We start from the raw sequence: 18564 nt of genomic DNA, 5'->3' as shown, positions 1-18564 counted from the left end.
GGTTGCTCAGAGCCCCATCCAACCTGGCAACCTGGCCTTGAACATCTCCAGGGATGGGGCAGCCACAGCTTCTCTGGGCAACCTGTGCCAGTGCCTTACCATCCTCACAGGAAAGAATTTTTTCCTAATGTCTGCTATAAATCTCCCCTCTTTCAGTTTAAAACCATTCCCCCTCGTCCTATCGCTCCACTCCCTCATCAAGAGTCCCTCCCCAGCTTTCCTGTATGTCCCCTTTAGGTAATGGAAGGGGCTCTAAGGTCTCCTTGGAGCCTTCTTTTCTCCAGGCTGAACAACCCCAACTCTCTCAGCAGAGGGCTCCAGCCCTCTGATCATCTATCTTCATATCCCTCCTCTGGATTCACTCCGACAGGCCCATGTCCTTCTTATCTTGGGGGACGCAGAGCTGGATGCAGTACTGTAGTTGGGGTCTCGGGCATCTAGTTGGAGAGCACTGGAGCAGTTCTGTATGGGAGAATTGCGTTCCCCGAGCATCTGAAAACAAATGTTGAGAAAACCCATCCTTCCCAAATCAGCAAAAAGGTGTTTTTTTCTTTTGACAACGGTTTGTGTCTTTTCCTTCTGAGGTATTGCACGGGCCTGCGAAGAACTTCCTCGCTCTTCGCTTGAGTCAGAGGAGCTAAGTGAGGGCGGGGAAATGGCACCGTTCCATTGACTGCTCTGCCGTCACAAAGTGCTTCCAGGCAGCCTCTCCGCGTGTGTGGTTTTCAGATCTTTGTTTATTTCCCTGGCAGGAAGCCGTGCCTTGGGACCATGTGACAGCTCCACCTCTCGCTATCGTGGCCCTCAGCACACTCAGCTCGCTGCAGTGTGGCAGCGCCAGCCGGGTACCGGCAGCACTGGTTCCCCGGCAGGGATCAAGCATCCGGAGCAGGAGGCTGGGAGGTGGAGATGGAGGTCCTGCAGGGAGTCTTGGAGGGACCCCAGCTGCTGCACTTGGGGACTGGGGTCATCGCTCTGCTGTTGACGGTTTTGGCCGTCTGCTCCCTGCCCTCCCTGATGAATTACTGGAGGCAATGGTGGATGATGAAGCCGATCCCGGGTGTCAGCCCGTGCTATCCTGTGCTGGGAAATGCTCTACTCTTGGAGCCGGATGGAGAAGGTAAGGGCAGCTCATGCTGTAGCCCAGCTGTGAGGTCCCTGCACCGCATGGGAGTGCTGAAGTGCTTGGCTGGTCGAGCTGTGGCTGGTGGGGGGGAGGGCAGTTGTAGGCTGTGTCATCTCCTTTAGGTCTCTCCAGGATGGAGGGGAAGTGTGTGAGAAGCGGGCAGTGGAGGAGAAAGGAGAGAAACTGCCTAAATGTGGGGTTACTATCAGTCAGAGGTTAGCTCGAGGTTCAGTCTGACAGTGGCTGCCAGATGTTGTGCTCAGACCAGTTTCCAGCTGTTGGCGAGGCGGAGCAGGCACACTGTGGAATGTGGTTTTTTGCGGCAGGGAGGCGTGCTGGGTGCTCTGTCAGGAAACACTGCGTTACAACGCCGAGCACTGCATCCCCGTGGCTCTTAGCCGCGATCCAAACAAAGCTTTTAGCTTGCGAAAGAAAAGTACTTCTTTAAACACTTTTCCCCCAAGTGAGCATGTGCAAGGGACTTCCACATGCTGAGTTGCTGGGTCATTTTCAGAATTAGCTGTGCCTTAGATTTATGTGTTAGATGCAAAAGAATCATAGAATCATTTTGGTTGGAGGAGACCTTTGAGATCATCAAGTCCAACCGTTAACCTAACACTGCCAAATCCACCACAAAACCACATCCCTCAGCACCACATCTACCCATCTTTTAAATACCTCCAGGGATGGTGACTCCACCACTTCCCTGGGCAGCCTGCTCCAGTGCTTGACAGCCCTTCCAGTGAAGAAATTTCTCCTAATATCTAATCTAAACCTCCCCTGGCACAACTTGAGGCTGTTTCCTCTTGTCCTATCACTTGTTACTTGGGAGAAGAGACTGATTTCCCCCCCTGGCTACCCTCTCCTTTCAGGTAGCTGTAGAGAGCAATAAGGTCTCCCCTCAGCCTCCTTTTCTCCAGGCTGAATAACCCCAGGTCCCTCAGCCGCTTCTCATCAGACCTGTGCTCCAGACCCCTCACCAGCTTCATTGCCCTTCTGTGGACATGCTCCAGCACCTCAATGTCTTTCTTGTAGTGAAGCACCCAAAACTGAGCACAGTATTTGAGGTGGGGCCTCACCAGTGCCGAGTACAGGGGGATGATCACTGCCCTAGTCCTGCTGGCCACACTATTCCTGACACAGGCCAGGATGCTGTTGGCCTTCTTGGCCACCTGGGCACACTGCTGGCTCATATTCAGCTGGCTGTTGACCAACACCCCCAGGTCCTTTTCTGCCGGGCAGCTTTCCAGCCACTCCGTCCCAGGCCTGTAGCACTGCGTGGGGTTGTTGTGACCCGAGGGCAGGACCCGGCACTTGGCCTTGTTGAACCTCATACGGTTGCTGAGTATTTGCAGTACATCCCTCAGAAGCAAACTTTTCTGTTCTCTCATGGATCAATGGTACCTTCTTTTTTCCAGGTGCCTGAGAAAGCACTAACGTGCTACGCATTCCCTTTCCATTTTGCTACTTGGCTTTGCACAGGAGCACATTTCTTGAGGAGTCTGTGGTGTGAAAACAGCTCTGGCTGTGCTGTCAGCGGACCAGCAGACTCTTCTGGGTGTGTTTGTGATGCCCATGTATGCCAGCCTGCCCCGTGCACATGCGTTCCTGGCTGCGCTGCCGGAAGAGAGAGCGACTGGGTCATGGGAGCACGGTGAAGCCAAGGACATGTACAGCACGGCCGTGCACATTGCCCAGTGCTGATTCATGCTGAGACATCATCCCTCTGTTTTTGAGGGCACACGGTTGCATTTTTTCTCTGGATCCAACCCCATATCTAAATACAGACCTTCCTTTGGTGGAAGCGAGGGCAAGCAGCTTTCCTGAAGTTGACTTTGGGGAAGTAGTAGCAGGATCATAGTGAGGATGTGTATATGATCCTGACTGAGAAACAGATCTTTTTTTTTAAAAAATCTTCCTAAAAAACAAAACAAAAATGAACATTGCTTCTCTCTGCCAAAAGCAGTTTGATGGAGATTCTTGTGCTCTATGGAGTCTCTAATCTCCTTTGTTAGCAGGAGTCACAGAGCCTCCATGCTTTAGTTAAGCCTGTGACTGTCCATCTTTGTTCCTGTTTATTTATGTAAAAATGAGTGAAGTTTGTGGTTTATAAACTTTTTCTTGAAAGATGTGACAATTAAAAAACAAGATAGTTTTTAGAAAAAAGGATAAGGTTTTATAGCAGAAAGAAAAATGACTTTTCATCTGATGGTCATTTTATTTATTGATATCAGTAGACAAATGCTGGAAAACTTGTCATATTTTAATCATGGTGATGTTAGGACAAAAAAAATAAATAGCAAAATAATCTGACACTCTTAAGCCAGTTGGGTAAGGTGTGATTAGAACTTTGCCTGAAGCTAGGGAATGCTGTATTTGGATATCTTATTAGGAAACTAGTTTTTTTTTCCTTTTTTTTTTTTTTTTCCCCTTTGGTTTGGAGAACTTTGAATTTTCAACTCTGCAGAGGCCTTGGAGGGAGTTATTTATTGTTTAATCTACTTTCTGAAAGGTCAAAGGCATGTTTAATCCTTGAACATCCTGATAGTGGCTGCCTCCTCTAGAGTTGCAGAATGAACCTGCTTGCCCTCTGTGATGAGCCAGCTGGATCTGTGGGCAAGGGAAGAGCAGTAAATGGTGTTTTAGGAAGACGTAGACGGGATAAGGGGATAATGATGTGGGTGGAGAATTGGTTGTATTGCTGAGCTCACTGGTGTGAAGTCCAACTGGCAACTGGACAACAGTGGTAGCTCTCAGGTGGTCCCTGGCATAAATGATTGTATGAGTCTTTGTGCACTTAGAGATGGGGACATCTGACTTGCCAAAACCACTGTGTCCCCTTAGGAGGCCACTTACCCTGCAGTAAGGTTTCTAAAAGGACAAGAGTGGAGTTTAATCCTGGAGCAGCCAACTGTCAAAAGCTCCTGCTAGAATTGCAAACCGTCACTGATGGCTAAGGCTGCGAGAGATTGAGAGGATTTAAGCATGTTGGAGGAAGAAGTAATTTGTTTGCCAATAAACAATAATGGCGTAAAGGCTCCATATATTTTCTTAAGGAGTGCAGCTGTCAGAAACTAAATATTTCAAGCTCCTGCGCAGTGCTGTGCCATTACTGTGCACAGCATCCCTTGTGTGTGCGCCACAAATGCCAGCGCAGTCTCAGATGGGAAAAGGCTCGACGCTGTACTTGGAAAGTAAAGCAGCGTCTTGATTATAGCATTTTGGCTGGTGTCAGATAAGCCAAAATGTAAGCGTAGCCTTGATAAAGTTTGGTTTGGCTTTAATCGTTACAAACTGCCTTATCTGCAGCTAGGAGGGGGTTCTCTAGAACAGAGTACCTTCAAGAGTACAGCTCTAAAGAAATACACCTGCAGTACAGCTGATAGATAGGTGCAAAATACGCTGCTTGGTCATAGTAGGAAGATAAAACTACAACAAAACCAGAATGACAGGGCATATGGTGAAAAAGAGTTAATTACAGAAGTTTTTCTTCCTCAGCAAACCTCTCTTTTTCAAAGATTCTAGTCTGCTTTTTTTAATTCCAGGTTTTTTCAAACAACTGCAAACTTACGTTGAAGAGTTCAGGAGCTGGCCATTGTTCAAGCTTTGGATAGGACCGTTGCCTGTCACGATTTTGTATCACCCTGACAGCGTGGAGGTGAGTGTGCTTGTCTCCTGTCTATTTTACTGCCATGCAAAGCAGCGCCCAACCTGTTAGCTTCTATTCCCTCAATGTAATTTTTTGCATAAAAGGGCTTGGACTGAATTTGCTTGAGATTGTCCTCTGACCCAGTGCTAAAGAAAGGCTGAAAGCAGAGGAATATAAAAAGCCTAGTACTGAAAAAAAAAAAAAAAAATATACTGAAGACAGCCAGCAAATGAAAACACCAACTCAGTATGTTTTATACAAAGCATCATCTCCTTCAGCTTTGTTTTCACATGTGTGAAAACTTCTACTCTCAAGATCAGAATGGAAAAGCAGATCGCAGATAAGATGGGACCACTGAAACAGGAATAGAATATTATGAAATGCAGGTTGCAGTGCTTGTGTCTGTCTGTCTGTCTGACTTCTGCGTTAGAACTTGGTGGGTCTGTCTTGATGCCGTGAAATATAGTTGTTAGTTTTTGCAGTGATCATCCTTGAACTGGGAAGAGAGAGTTGATTTTTGTTGGAGTGTTCATTGAAGAGATGGTAGTACTTGTGAGTTTCCTCAAGGCTGGAAACTGTTGGGTTTTCTCTGAGCTCTGCCTGTGGCTTTGTAACACAGATTTTTCTTTTTCAGGAAGACAATGGGAGTGGGAGTATTGAGTATTTCATTGTTTCTCAGGGTTGAAAAATTTACTGAAAGACTTGAGGGTGTGAACTCAATATTCCCCCTGTGTACCAGCTTGTACTGAAATATTGTGCATTTTACTGAGGCTCGGGGCATTTTTGTGGAGGAACTGACATTATGTGAAGTAATCTCAGCTGAAGAAATCTCTCGCCACCTAACAAGTGATGCTTTTTTCCTCTCCTTTCATTTTTCTGACAGGTTATTCTGAGCAGTTCGAAACACATAGAAAAATCGTACCTATACAAGTTCCTGCAGCCGTGGCTCGGCACTGGACTTCTGACGAGGTATAGTGAAACGCCGGTGCAGTGCTGTCTTCTTGAACTTGGCAGGATATATGACAAGAAGAGGGCTCGGTGGCAGGAATGCTGTGTGGACACAATTTCTGGACAGAGATGTAGATGATAGCGGTAGAAGTCTTACGCCTTGTGATGGTCTTGGTTGCTCTTTAGCAGCTGATGTCCAACAAAGATCTTTTGGCACTATCTGTTTCATGGCAAATTTGGCCATTGTTACTGTTTTGCCCAGAGGTTTGAAATGAATGTGAGTTTTGGGAAGTTGTAGCCTATGGGAAATAGTGTCTTTTAGTCTGCAGTGCTACATGCTGGATGTTTTGAATGTTGGCATGTGTGTCAAGTGGTCAACCTGCGGCAGAACTGCGACTGTCTGCATTGCTTATCCCAGCTGGTGATGCTGGAAACCAGCAGGATGGGCCTGAGGTCGGTGATGCTTTGGGGTGGGATGGGAGAATAGCTATACCCTCTCCTTCATTTCCCTCACGAAGTGGAGGCTTGTAAGAAGTGAGCCTGGGTAAAAGCTGAAGGCAGGAGTGGAGAGAGGGAAGAGCCGTGATGCAAGGACTTGGTGTCCTCTGGTCTTGGGAGGGTCAAAGAACGTTTGGTCTAGATGATGCAGATATTCAAGACTCAGAGCAAGGCAAACATAGATTGGCTCAGGTGCCTTTGTGCCTGTTTGTGTGAGAAGGTCAAGGTCCCCCTCTTAGCAGTTGGGCTTTGATGCTTGTTTGTAGCCCTCAGAGGTGAGCTCCTTGTGCTTTGGGATGGGACCATGGTATTGCAAAAGCCAGCTGTAATCACGTGTTGTGGGAGGTGCAAGTTTATGGGAGAGGATGAGGAATGAGGGGAATGTTCCAGTCCTTGCTGATTAAGGGCAGTAGTGGTAGACAGCAAGCAGATAAGCTGGCCTGAGGAGTGCCCTAAAAGCGGGTTAACAGGAGAAGTGGTGTGATGGCTTACCCTATAAGCAGAGCTGCCAATTGTGTGCCTGTGGGGCATGTGATTCAGAAAAAGTGAACAAGAACCCTCAGGAAGCTGATGTCACCCGCTGTGGCTCCATGTTCTTTCACTGACACGTGGGAGGTGGTTGCTTGTCTCCAAGGAAGTACTTTGTAGCCAGACCTCGAGGCAGTAATTTGCGTAATGTCCATGGACCCTACTTCTCTGCATTCCTCATTTCCTAGTCAGCAGATGAAGGCAAGCATGGGTGGTGATCATAGAATGGTTTAGGTTGGAAGGGACCTTGAAAATCGGGTTCCAGCCCCCCTGCCATAGGCAGGGACACCTCCCACCAGCCCAGGTTGCTCAAAGCCTTGTCCAGCCTGGCCTTGAACACCTCCAAGGATGGAGCTTCCACAGCTTCTCTGGGCAACCTGGGCCGGAGCCTCACCACCCTCAAAGTGAAAAAAATCTTCCTAATATCTAATCTAAATCTCCCCTCTTTCAGTTTAAAATCATTACCCCTCGTCCTATCACTATATGCCCTAGTAAAAAGTCCTTCCCCAGCTCTCTTGTAGGCCCCCTTTAGGTACTGGGACACTGCAATAAGGTCTCCCCGGGACCTTCTCTTCTCCAGGCTGAACAGCCCCAACTCTCTCAGCCTGTCCTCATAGCAGAGGTGCTCCAGCCCTCGGATCATCTTTGTGGACCCCCTCTGGACATGCTGGAACAGGTCCATGTCTTTCCTATGTTGGGGGCCCCAGAGCTGGACGCAATGCTGCAGGTGGGGTGTCACGAGAGTGGAGTAGATGGGCAGAATCGCCTCCCTCGCCCTTATGGCCACACTTCTGATGCAGCCCAGGATACGGTTGGCCTTCTGGGCTGCGATCGTGCATTGCCAGCTCATGTTGAGCTTCTCATCAATCAGCACCCCCAGGTCCTTCTCCTCAGGGCTGCTCTCAGATTCATAGAAACAACGCGACAACTTGAGGCCTTGATGCTGAATAGCTGGTTTGTCCTATAGGTGGCTTGTGCTCCATCCCTCTGAGCCTGTGCACTGAGCAACTTCTGAGGCTGTATTGCCTGAAGGCTTGTTGGCATCTCCTTTTGTTGAAAGCAGCTATAGAAATGGTGGACTGTGTTTTGGAGAGGGCTGGAACAAGGAATATTTCTATTTTGTGCCTTCTGGGGAGCGCTATGGGCAGGTTGAAGAGTCATCTACAGTATGTCCATCTGTGAAGGTGTTGCAGGCTGCAGTTTTCATTGTACTTCCTGTGATGGTATGGGGTTTATTTTTGACTTGGAGTTTTTAACCTTGCTTTCTCCCTGTTAATTTTGCAGCACTGGAGAAAAGTGGCGGTCACGGAGAAAGATGATAACTCCCACGTTCCACTTTGCAATCTTAAATGACTTTCTAGAGGTTATGAATGAACAAGGAGGTATTTTGTTGGAGAAACTTGAGAAGCGTGTTGACAAGGAACCGTTTGATGTCTTCCTAGACATCACTCTGTGTGCCCTTGATATCATCTGTGGTAAGTCCTCTTCAGTTACCGTGGTGGGGCTGTGAGTGACGCAGATGATTAGGCGTACAGCTGTGCTGTGTCGTGCGAGGAGACAGTTGAGGAATGTCCCTGCATACTGTGTGAATGCGTTCCCATCCTCCTAAGGCCATCCTTTCTCCTAGGGTGTCTTGTGTGCATCCGAGCAGGTGAGTTTGTGGGATGGGCAGTCTGCAGTGAGGTTGTGTTGAGGAGCAGGGTGGCTGGGCATGGAAATGCAAAGCGAGCTCATCACCTGGAAGGGGATGTGTGTATTTACCTGTCAAAGGGACGGTGTGGTGACAGTCAGAGGCTGGGAGCAGTAGTAACTCATTGTGTACAGGGAGTCTGTTTCTCACTTAGCACTCATGAACTGTTGGCGATCTCCTCCTCCTAGAAACTGCGATGGGCAAGAATGTGGGTGCTCAGGAGAATAAGGATTCCGAATATGTTCGTGCTATCTACAGGTAAATGGGTGTTTTCCTTGGCTGCTTTGTCTGGAGTTGATGCTGCTGGTGTGAGGAGTTCACCTGCTGTGAGCCAGCAGAGAGGGCCGGGGGGTCACAGATGGAGCTAGAAAGCCAAGAAGGCAGGAAAAACTCCTGGAGATATTGATGCATTTTCTAATGAGTATATGCAATGGGAGGCTGAGGCTTTGCAGAGGGTGTCAGCTGCCATTTAGTTAATCCATTGGTACGGGAGGTTAAAAAAAAAACACGGAGCTGCAGCATTGACTGGCTGAATTGGGAAGATGCTGGTTTAGGCAGCGTGTGAAAGCTGAGGCACTGCTGCTCTGCAGCTGACAGCAGTATTTACACCATTCAAAGGGTGTGGGACTGTGCAGTGGGTTAGGAAAAGCCCGGTTTATACTCCTACCACACTGGTGTGTCAGCCTAGATGAGAGGTAGCTGCCTGTGGCGTCTCACCCCTAGCCTTTGCTGGGGCTTGTTGCGACAGGTGTGCTATAAAAGGGGGGTGGAATTAGAGGGTTTGGTTGTCACTGGTTCCTTGGTCTTTCCCAAATGGTACCACAAGTGGGCCTGAAGTTGGTCTAAATGTAATAATCACTCCTCAAAGTCTCTTTCTGCAGCCAAAAGCATGAGCAAGAGCGGACAAACAATGACAATCAGCCCTTCCAAAAGTACTCAGTTGTGTTTGAGCGTACTTGAAGTCTCATGATCTTTATTTCAAATGCTTTTCAAGTGCTGTCTGGCATGTATGGTATCTGGATAGTTAAATAGGAATGTAATGCTTTTAGATGGCTGTTCGAGGTCACGGAGCAGGTATTTTGGAGCCCTGACACAAGTAGTCTTCTCAGGTTGTACATAACTTTTCAGCATGGTCAGTGCTTTACTGAGGTGGAGTGGGCCTGGACTTGGATGACTTAATATGTCTGTCTCAAGAAGATTCCCACTAAATAAGGGTATGCTCTGCTTCTCAGAAATCCATGCTTTAAGATATAAATCATGGTGATGCTGGGACAGTTTATGGAAATTCTGAGATAGTTTGAAATCAGGAAACAAATGTGAACAGCCTTCCCTTCAGACGAATGGCTTTGAACCCACACAATGTGTTGAGTTCCATTTCACTGGGGGAGGTAGAACTTTTTTTGGGGTCTTGAAACTGTGCTGTAAAGGTTGTTGTTGTTTTTTTGGTTTTGGTTGTTTTTTTTTTTTTTTTTGTCAAGAAATGTTACATGATGTAATTGTTGTGCCCTTAGGATGAGTGATCTAATCCAACAGCGACAGAAGAGCCCTTGGCTTTGGCCTAATCTTGCATATAAGCTGTTCAAGGAGGGAAGAGAGCATGATAGGAACCTCAAGATCCTTCACAATTTTACAGATACGGTATGGATTCTTTTTTTATTTTTGTTTTTTTTTTTTTTTTTTTTTAATGGTACATTCTGGTTGTTTGAGCCAAGTCTTGCACTCAGTAGAGAGCTTCCAAATGGGAGTGAGGTTCAGCCCCATTGGTATGCATCTATTAAGAGGAGAACTCTCTCTTGGGATTCAAAGGAATTCCCTGCAAAGAAGACAACGGCTGACTTCTCCGTCTGGAACTCTGTCATACACACAAGGGAGTAATAAGACTTACAGGTCCTTGACACCTGAAACAAACGATAGGAATTAATTGAACTGTTGTTCTGCCCCAGGTGCTCCACATCTGAATCACCTTCAGCAACTCACTGCCAAGTTTGTAGCAGTGAGCGCGGGGCTCTGCTTGGTAAGGCCACTTGGCCCAGCCCCCAGAAACTGAAGCCTGTATTCATTTTCCCCCATGCGGAGCAGAACTGCTGAGATGAGCAAACACACGCAGGTCCCCACATCAGCAGTAAGACGCTTTGACGCAGAAACCATTGGACATACCTCACTGACTTGGTGTAAAGCGCAGTGTTCTCTCACCGTGGTAGACTATGCAAGTAGCACTCCTTTCTCTCACCAAATAGTTCCCATGCTGTTCTTGCCAATGGTTGCCCTCCCAAATCCGCTGTTAGGATGTTACCAAACAGGCTGCTTTCCCTGAAACAGGTGTACATATCCCACGATGTCATTGTATCGATACCCACAACATAGGAAATAATCTCTGAGCTTTCACTGCATATAATGAGCCACATTGACTCTGTGTTGTTTTTAAGTAGTGCGTGTTTTGCTTCCTTTTATTGGGAACTGCAGCAGTGAGGCATGGGAGAGGCTCTCTTCCCATGCTGGGCTGGTGCACTGAATATAAGAAGCCAAATCTTAGAAGATGGCAAAGAAACAGTAAATAATAATAATATCATCTAGTGTAGCTGCTGACAGAAAGCACGGAGACAAAAGGTGGTTCAATATGTGTTTTCATATGTGTATGTTCAGTGGGGGAAACAATGTGTGTGTATATAACTGTAGGGTTTTGGTTTTTTCCCATTCAGTGCTTCCTCTGAACAGAATTACGTACTCTACAGCCTTTATATTTCTGTTGAGAGCAGGATGAGTTTATTGAAGGGTTTTGTTTTGCTGTTATGACAACGGTGGTGACAGCAGGAAATCTCTGTCTGTCACTAGGGCTGTGATTTCACCTAGAAAAGGGAAGTTCAACCACTGCTCTTATACTGAAGAAAATTTGGGAAGCTTTGGTGTAGTGGTTCCAGCCGTGCTATGTGTAGTCCTGATGCAGGGTTGTGGGGTGCCCTGGCTTCTCTTCAGTCTCCTATGTTCCCCAGAGGTTGGAGATGTGATCCTTTCCTTAGTTATTGGATGGGGCAGAGAATATCTTCTTGGTGGTCAGTCTGTTCCAAATGCGGTGATGTTTGTTTTTTTTTGATTTGCTGTCGCTATTATTGGCATTCACAGTTGTCTGGTTCCAAATATTCTGGATGTGTTTACACTTCTTGATCATCAACAACTTGCTTGCATAGTTTTGCTATCTATTTTCTTGATCACACGAAGGCTATTCAAGGTTCGTTCTATTGCTTGGGACAAGAGGGGTTGGTCGTATTTCACTTACTAAGAAAAAAGTCAGTTAAAGTTCACGAGCTAATGCTGACAGCTACACTAACTAGCTCATGTAGACTGCTACAGATGTTGTTTTAATAAGTTGGGACAAACCTGTGTGCTGCAGACTGTGCACATGTGCTGCATGCAACATATCTAATGTAATGGTTCTAATCTCAGGTCATTGCAGAAAAAGCTGCAGAACTTGAAAACACCAAGCAAGTGAAGTGTGATGCCGATGGAAACCGTGAAGAAAGTGGTTCCAAAAAGAGAAAAGCTTTCCTGGACATGCTGCTGAGTGCAACAGATGACGAAGGGAACAAATTGAGCTACAGAGACATTCGTGAGGAAGTGGATACTTTCATGTTTGAGGTACCCAAGGAACCCTTTGGTTTGTTGTTCTCTTGGGGAGGTTCCCCCGGCCCCGAACCTGAGATTCACAATTTGCAGGTGGTGACTCCTTTTCTTAGTTCAGGAGGTTGTTTTTAGTAGAAGTTGTTTTAGCCCTGGAAACCTAAGAGGAAATCTCTGTAGGATAGAAACTACTGAAGGATAGACACGTTTGATCCGGAATTCTTTGCTCTGGCAAAATGTTGGGCAATACACATGTGGCAGGCCCTGCCTGCGTGAGCAGGTTCTGCTCATCAAGGCAGATGAGTAACAAAACCTTCGTGGCTGATGTGGGCCATGGGCTCTCAGCTCCTGTGGCAAACTTCATTCATGCTAAAGAGAGCGCTAAATGGTTTCAGTGTTTTGCCTTGGATTTTGTCAGCTCGCCTCACATTTTGTCCCTTGCCACGTTGGCTGTAACCTCCTGGTTCTGTCGTCAGCTGTGCATTGGTGTATTGTCTTCTCATGTCTGGTTCCCTGTCCAGTGAAGGATCTAAACAAGACTTTCATAAGTTTTCCACACACCTCCACTAGGTGAACCTGAATTATATCTCGGAAGAGCTTAATTCAGGGTCATATTACTGCTGTTGTAGAGAAGAGAAACTCTCTTCCCATCTTGCCATTGCTGTGCTACTCCATAGCTGGGTTTTGAAGAGGTGCAGCATCCTGAACTTCACAAGTGCACCTTTTTAATACCAAAATCCTTTATTGGTCAGCTTTTCCCTTTCCTGTGCCTCTCGTCTCTCCTTCCTTGCTCCTTCCCTTTGTTTCCTCTCCTTTCCTTTCCAAGTTTTTACGCAGTGCTGAGAAGTGTAGTAACTGATGCCCTTCTCAAAGGAAACTAAGAAGTATTCCCTCCTACAGCCACTGTACTGTGTCTCATTAGACCCTTTTTTGGGTAGTTTTGTAAAGGCTACAGATTGTGTCCATTGTATCTTTCCTGTGGTAGTTGTTGGCCCCCAAGATGTTACATTGTTGACGGGACAGTAACCAAAAAGATGAATATACATCTGTTTCATTGTGTTGGTACGGATAGTTCATGCAGCTTCCATGAGGCAGAGGAAAGGGATTTTTGCTTGGGTTATTTCAACACTTTTCCCTTTTGGTTGGTTTTCAGGCACGTGACAGTGTGTTGGATAGAGTTCTTCACTCTTTATTTTTGTTTTTCTTGTGGTCATGGGACTACTAAATCTCCCTTTCAATACTACCCGCACACCCAAGTATTTACGAAGCCTGCTTGTGCACAGGAATGGTTTTGAAGTAAATGTCTTTGTAAATCTGGACTTCTAGGGCCACGATACAACAGCAGCTGCTATGAATTGGGCCCTATACTTACTTGGATGTAATCCCGAAGCCCAGAAGAAGGTTCACAGAGAACTGGATGAGGTGTTTGGTACGTTTCTATTTCCCCTTAATTGGGGTTGTGGTGACGGTTACATTTGTGAGCAGGGATGTGGCACATTATAAGCCTAGATTTATGTAGGAGGGGAGGTAGGAACATGCCCTGTGGCCCTTCTGGAGCTTTCAGTAACTAGAGGTGGTTGGGATGAGTGCTGGAAGGTCTGTAGAAGACTACAGCCAACCTTATGTCTTTGGGGTGAGGCACGCATATTCAATGTATGTGTAGCACCTTCTCCTGTGTGGTCTTGGTGCATGATGAGAGTTCACAGAGGGACCTGGGATGAGTTTGTTTAAACCAAACTGGGGAGTTTTGGTTTTGCTCATCCCCCTATTTGTTTTTGAACAGGCAACACTGAGCGTCCTGTTACAATAGATGATTTGAAGAAGCTTCGATACCTTGAGTGTGTTGTGAAAGAAGCCCTTCGGCTCTTCCCTTCAGTTCCACTGTTTGCCCGTACCTTGAGAGAGGACTGCTGTATTAGTAAGTAGTGTCCTGCTTTTGCCGCTTCCTATCCTGATAGCGTCTCCTCAGTGGAGGTGTTTCTCAAATAAAGGACAGCATTGTTTTATTTTTTACTGTGCTGTGGTGTATAGAAAGTCACGTATTTGCTGTTTTGACCCTTCTTCTCCCTTTCCCTTTCCCTTTTCTCTTTAGGAGGATATCAGATACCAAAAGGCACAAGTGTTCTTGTCATAACTTACGCCCTGCATAGAGACCCTGAGATCTTCCCCGACCCAGAGGAGTTCAGGCCTGAGCGATTCTTGCCTGAAAACTGTAAGGGAAGGCACCCGTATGCTTATGTGCCCTTCTCGGCTGGCCCCAGGAACTGCATTGGTAGGTAACTGAAGACGAAGCCCTTGTAATGTGCCAGTGCTGCTTTTGGGGTGGTGACTGTGACAGCAGTGAGTGTGTCAGCAGCTGAAGTCTTGATGTGCCTGCTGGTCATGTCCCCCGCTGCCCCAAATTCCCCAAACTCCCCGCCCCCAAATTCTGGCACTCTCTCCTCTGCAAGCCTGGTTCTCGAGTTGCCCTGTTTTGTTTCTTCCCAAGGGTTTTCTTTCTTCCCAGGGGCCAATGCCATCCCAGAACTTCCTCTTCAAGTGCCACTGAGACGCTTGGCATTTACCAGTGCTCAAAGTAGAGGTGGTGTTGTTTATAGCATAGAACACACGAAAAGACTGTTCCCTGCGCTGATCTTAAGTGCAGATAGGGAACGTTCAGCAATTGCCGTGACATTTGCAAGAACGGGAAATACAACTTCTTCTGGGGGTTTGGTTTTATTTGTTTTCTTTGGCGGGGAGAGGGGTAGTTTTTTTTTGATTGTTTTTAATTTGTCTTGTTGGGAATAGGTGCCCTTACCGTAAGAAGGGCAGACTAGGTCTTCCCATCTTCCAAAGAGAAGTCTAATTTAATATTACACGTCTAGCTATTTCCTGGGTGTACAGGAGCGCGTGCAGGAGAGGTAGTTCATTAACATCATTGCAGAAATACATCACTGCGTACATGTGTACAGACATCCATCCGTGCATCATGCAGAGGGGAGCACAGAAAAAGTTTTGAGCACTGGGTTTTGTGTCCTGTTCCCGTTTTCAGTTTCTTTTGAGTGAACTGCCTGGATTGTCACACTTGGTTTGGTTTCCCTCATATTTCCCTGTTCTCCCCTTTCCTTTTCCATCTTTCTCTGAAATGTAAACTGAACTTTGCCCTCTGTGCTACCAAATCCTCAGTGTGTGTGATACCGAGTGTTCTTAGAAGGAAGGTTGATCTGTTGCCCTGTTGCAGTTGTACCTCCTTCGCTCTTCCCTGCATGTGCGGAGCAGTGGGTTTTGTCTCTCCTCGCAGTCCCTGTGCTGCATCTTCTCCTGCTCTGGGCCCTCATCCATTCCCCGCTGCCTAGTCCCCCCAAGAGACGTGACAAGGCTGTGTTTTGCATTAGTTCGTGTAAAGCGTCGACTGATTTTCTCTTTGCTGTTTGAGCTCTGTGTACTATGGGATGTGCTGGGGATTGTCCCGGGAAGGCCAGAGTTGTCATGCAGAGAAAAGCGCTCATGTCACTACTATCCGTATGACCTTGATTTTGACCTAAAGGCAGTTCTGTTCTCCAGGCAGATGCACGGTTCTTGCTCTCCTGTGTTCCTAGGGGTATTGCTGTGAGTGTGCAAAGGCGGCAACTGTTGATGCAACCTGACATTAACATCTTTTTTTTTTTTTTTTTTTTTTTTTTCTGCCCTGTAATTTGTAGGTCAGCGCTTTGCACAAATGGAGGAGAAAACTCTCCTAGCACTCATCCTGCGGCGCTTCTGGGTGGAATCATGTCAAAAGCTAGAAGAGCTTGGTATAGCCGGAGAACTGATTCTTCGTCCAAATAATGGCATCTGGATTAAACTGAAGAGGAGGCCAGACGCTGGACCAGAATGAAGGGAAATTCAAGATTTAATTTTTCAAAAAACTTCCAAGCTATTCAGGCTGAGATATGTTTTAAAATCAGATAGTTTGACTGCAGTCCAGCGATTTGTTGAAACTAAAGTTTTTACTGATTGCTTCGTTAAAGAAGATGTTGTAATAGCCCTAAATTGCTCTACTTTTCCAATACACGTGAACTTCATGTTCATCTTTGAAGCGCAAGTCTTTAAACATGAAATCTTAGTGCCTTACCTACTCAGATGAAACTATTCCATTGCAACAGTGCAAAAAAAAATTAAATTACAGTAGTAACAACAGTAATGCCTGTGATGGAGTGGTCTGGTTATATTCCATAGCATTTGTGAGGTAACGGATAGTCTCAAATCTTTGTATCGTTTTCAGGTTTCTTTGGTTCTGAAAGGTGGTCAGTTCTTCAACTTGGCGCATTTTTTTTTTTTTTTTCTGTTTTGGTGATGACTGCATCTATGAAGACAAAGGAAAAAATCTCTGAATAATTTCACTCCTCCTTCGTAAGCATTTACAATAGTTCTTAAGAAGTGAGTGCTCCGCATTATTTTTTAGCAAAGGGTACCCGTAAGCATTAATCTTTATAATCGTACCATGAACTAGGTAGCGTGTAAATCACACACAGGATTTCATAGTGACAGAAACACTGTATTATTACAATTTTTGAGAATAGACTTCTACTATACCTCAATATGGAATGAAATTATGTCTGTAAAGTTTACGTGCCTGGGTGCAGGTAAATTACTGATGGGTAATTATTTCTCACCGTCAGTTCCTCTGGGGTGATCAGTCGACCAGATTTTACTGTGTTAGTCAAAGCTGAAACCATGAGCCAGTCTGTGCTTACCTTCTGTGGTCCTGAAGGCAACATAGAGAATTTCATGCTAATTGATGTTAAAGAGGAATGACAGTGATGCAATGAGAAGTGCCTGTGAAAGCTTCTGACTGTTTGCACCTTCAGGACAGGTCAAAATCTGCAACAAGCCACACAGCTGGAGAACAGGCTCTCCGCGACTTTCAAAAGCACTGAAGAAAAAGCTGGTGCTAGACCAAGCTGAGGTCCTCTAGCTGGTCTGCCCTTTACTTCTGCCCTATGCTTTGGCACTTCTTTTGGCTGGTGTGTGTTACCCCAGCATGATTCCTGCACAAAGAAGGGTGCACGCCGATAGCCACACCTCTGTCTTTATCTGCTGATGGAGCAGTTGCTCTTGCCACCATGGTTGGCAGTGGAGGTTGTAGGTGAGCTGTCACCTCTAGGTCATTCTGGGGCTGTGGGCAACCTGCAGAGGGGAACAGGTGAGAAGCTGGAGGTCAGAGCTGATAAGGACTGGTCCAACTCTGACGATTACAGAGCAACAGAGGTAATTTGCCCTTACCGGTTTTGGCGACCTTTACAGGTTCTTTTGTGTTTCCTTGTGCTCTTTTAAGGACACGTAGTGGTTTAATACCTGGAGTGCTGCTGTGCTTTGTAGAACATCAGAACAGCGAGAAAATAATTCCTATGTTTTCCAAGTAAATTAGAGGTTTCCTTGAACCTGCTGAATTCTTTATATTCTGATAAACTTAGGTTTTACCATTTTCTGAGGATCTTATAAAAAGAAAGAATTTAACTGCTTAGTTTACATAAATGAAATCACAGACCCTGACAAATGGCTTATTGGAATAGCTACCTTTCTTCTGCCATTAAGAAAGTGGAATTAATGTAACAACGATAATATGATTACGTTCATTTTCAAAGACAGATTTCATTGCTATGTAATAACAAGAATTTAAGCTTACAGGACTGATTGTAAAAATTTTCTTTATAATGAGATAACTTTTGAAACAACTTCTTACGTTAATAAACATAAAACAGATGACACATGTTTTCCAAAGAGACTCTAAGTTAAGGAATTATTTAATTCTTCTGGGTACTTGGTAATGTGAGCTTTGCAGGTATACAAGATTTGCATCCAGAATACATTTTCTCAGGACATTCAGTATGTAGCTGAAACCCGGCGAGGTACCTTGTGTTTTGTTAAACTGTGTCCTTAAACTGAAGACTTTTGAGGCAAATTAAAACTAATATGAATTCTTTTTCTTGCGTGGGATATATTTTGTGGAAACAGTTTTTAAAATTGACCAAACTATAACAAATCTCTCCATAAGGAGATCGTTTTTGCAACGTCTGTCTAAAACAGCATTTTTGCTTGCGCTTTGGTTTTGTTCCATACTCTTCTCGTATAATTGCATGTCCAGTCAATTGTAATCTCTTTATAATCTCTGGTGGGAACAAGAAAAATAATTGAGCCAAAAACTGGATAAAACTGTAATGAGGAGCTCATTGTTAAAAGTGCATGGGCTCAAACGCTGGCAGAGGGTTACCAAAGCAGCAAATCCCTATTTAATGGTGCACATACTGTCTTTGCCAAGATGAGCGCTGATGTAATCACCTTGTCTCTGTCTTCAGAGCTGTTCTGAAAAGGCGGTAACCTCCCGCCTTTCGTTGTGAAAACTGGTTCTGAAGCAAGCTGAGACTGTTAAGGAAATAAATATCGAGGAAATCAATACTGAAAGAACAGGAGCTTTGTGCCTGCGGGGCAGGTGTTAGATACCTTGTGCTGCGTAGAGTGTATGCTTTTATTAACTTGAGTCATGTGGCA

The 18564-nt window shown here is 45.7% G+C and overlaps 1 protein-coding gene across 1 annotated transcript; it reads left to right on the top strand.

Annotated features, from left to right (window-relative positions):
• Positions 1-909: 909 nt before the first annotated feature.
• On the top strand, positions 910-16638 carry CYP4V2 (cytochrome P450 family 4 subfamily V member 2; the record flags this gene model as incomplete). The annotated part of the gene is made up of 11 exons (XM_082482498.1): positions 910-1120; positions 4672-4784; positions 5659-5744; positions 8034-8224; positions 8628-8697; positions 9951-10077; positions 11881-12072; positions 13381-13483; positions 13838-13972; positions 14147-14326; positions 15735-16638. The coding sequence occupies 11 exons, from the start codon at positions 910-912 to the stop codon at positions 15908-15910; spliced, it is 1584 nt and encodes a 527-aa protein (XP_082338624.1). The 3' UTR covers positions 15911-16638.
• Positions 16639-18564: the final 1926 nt, after the last annotated feature.

This window comes from Vanellus vanellus (assembly GCF_965231255.1).
Source record: "Vanellus vanellus genome assembly, chromosome: 4".
NCBI lineage: Eukaryota > Metazoa > Chordata > Aves > Charadriiformes > Charadriidae > Vanellus > Vanellus vanellus.
The sequence above is the reverse complement of the archived record's forward strand: the minus strand, read 5'-3'. Positions and strand labels throughout refer to the sequence as shown.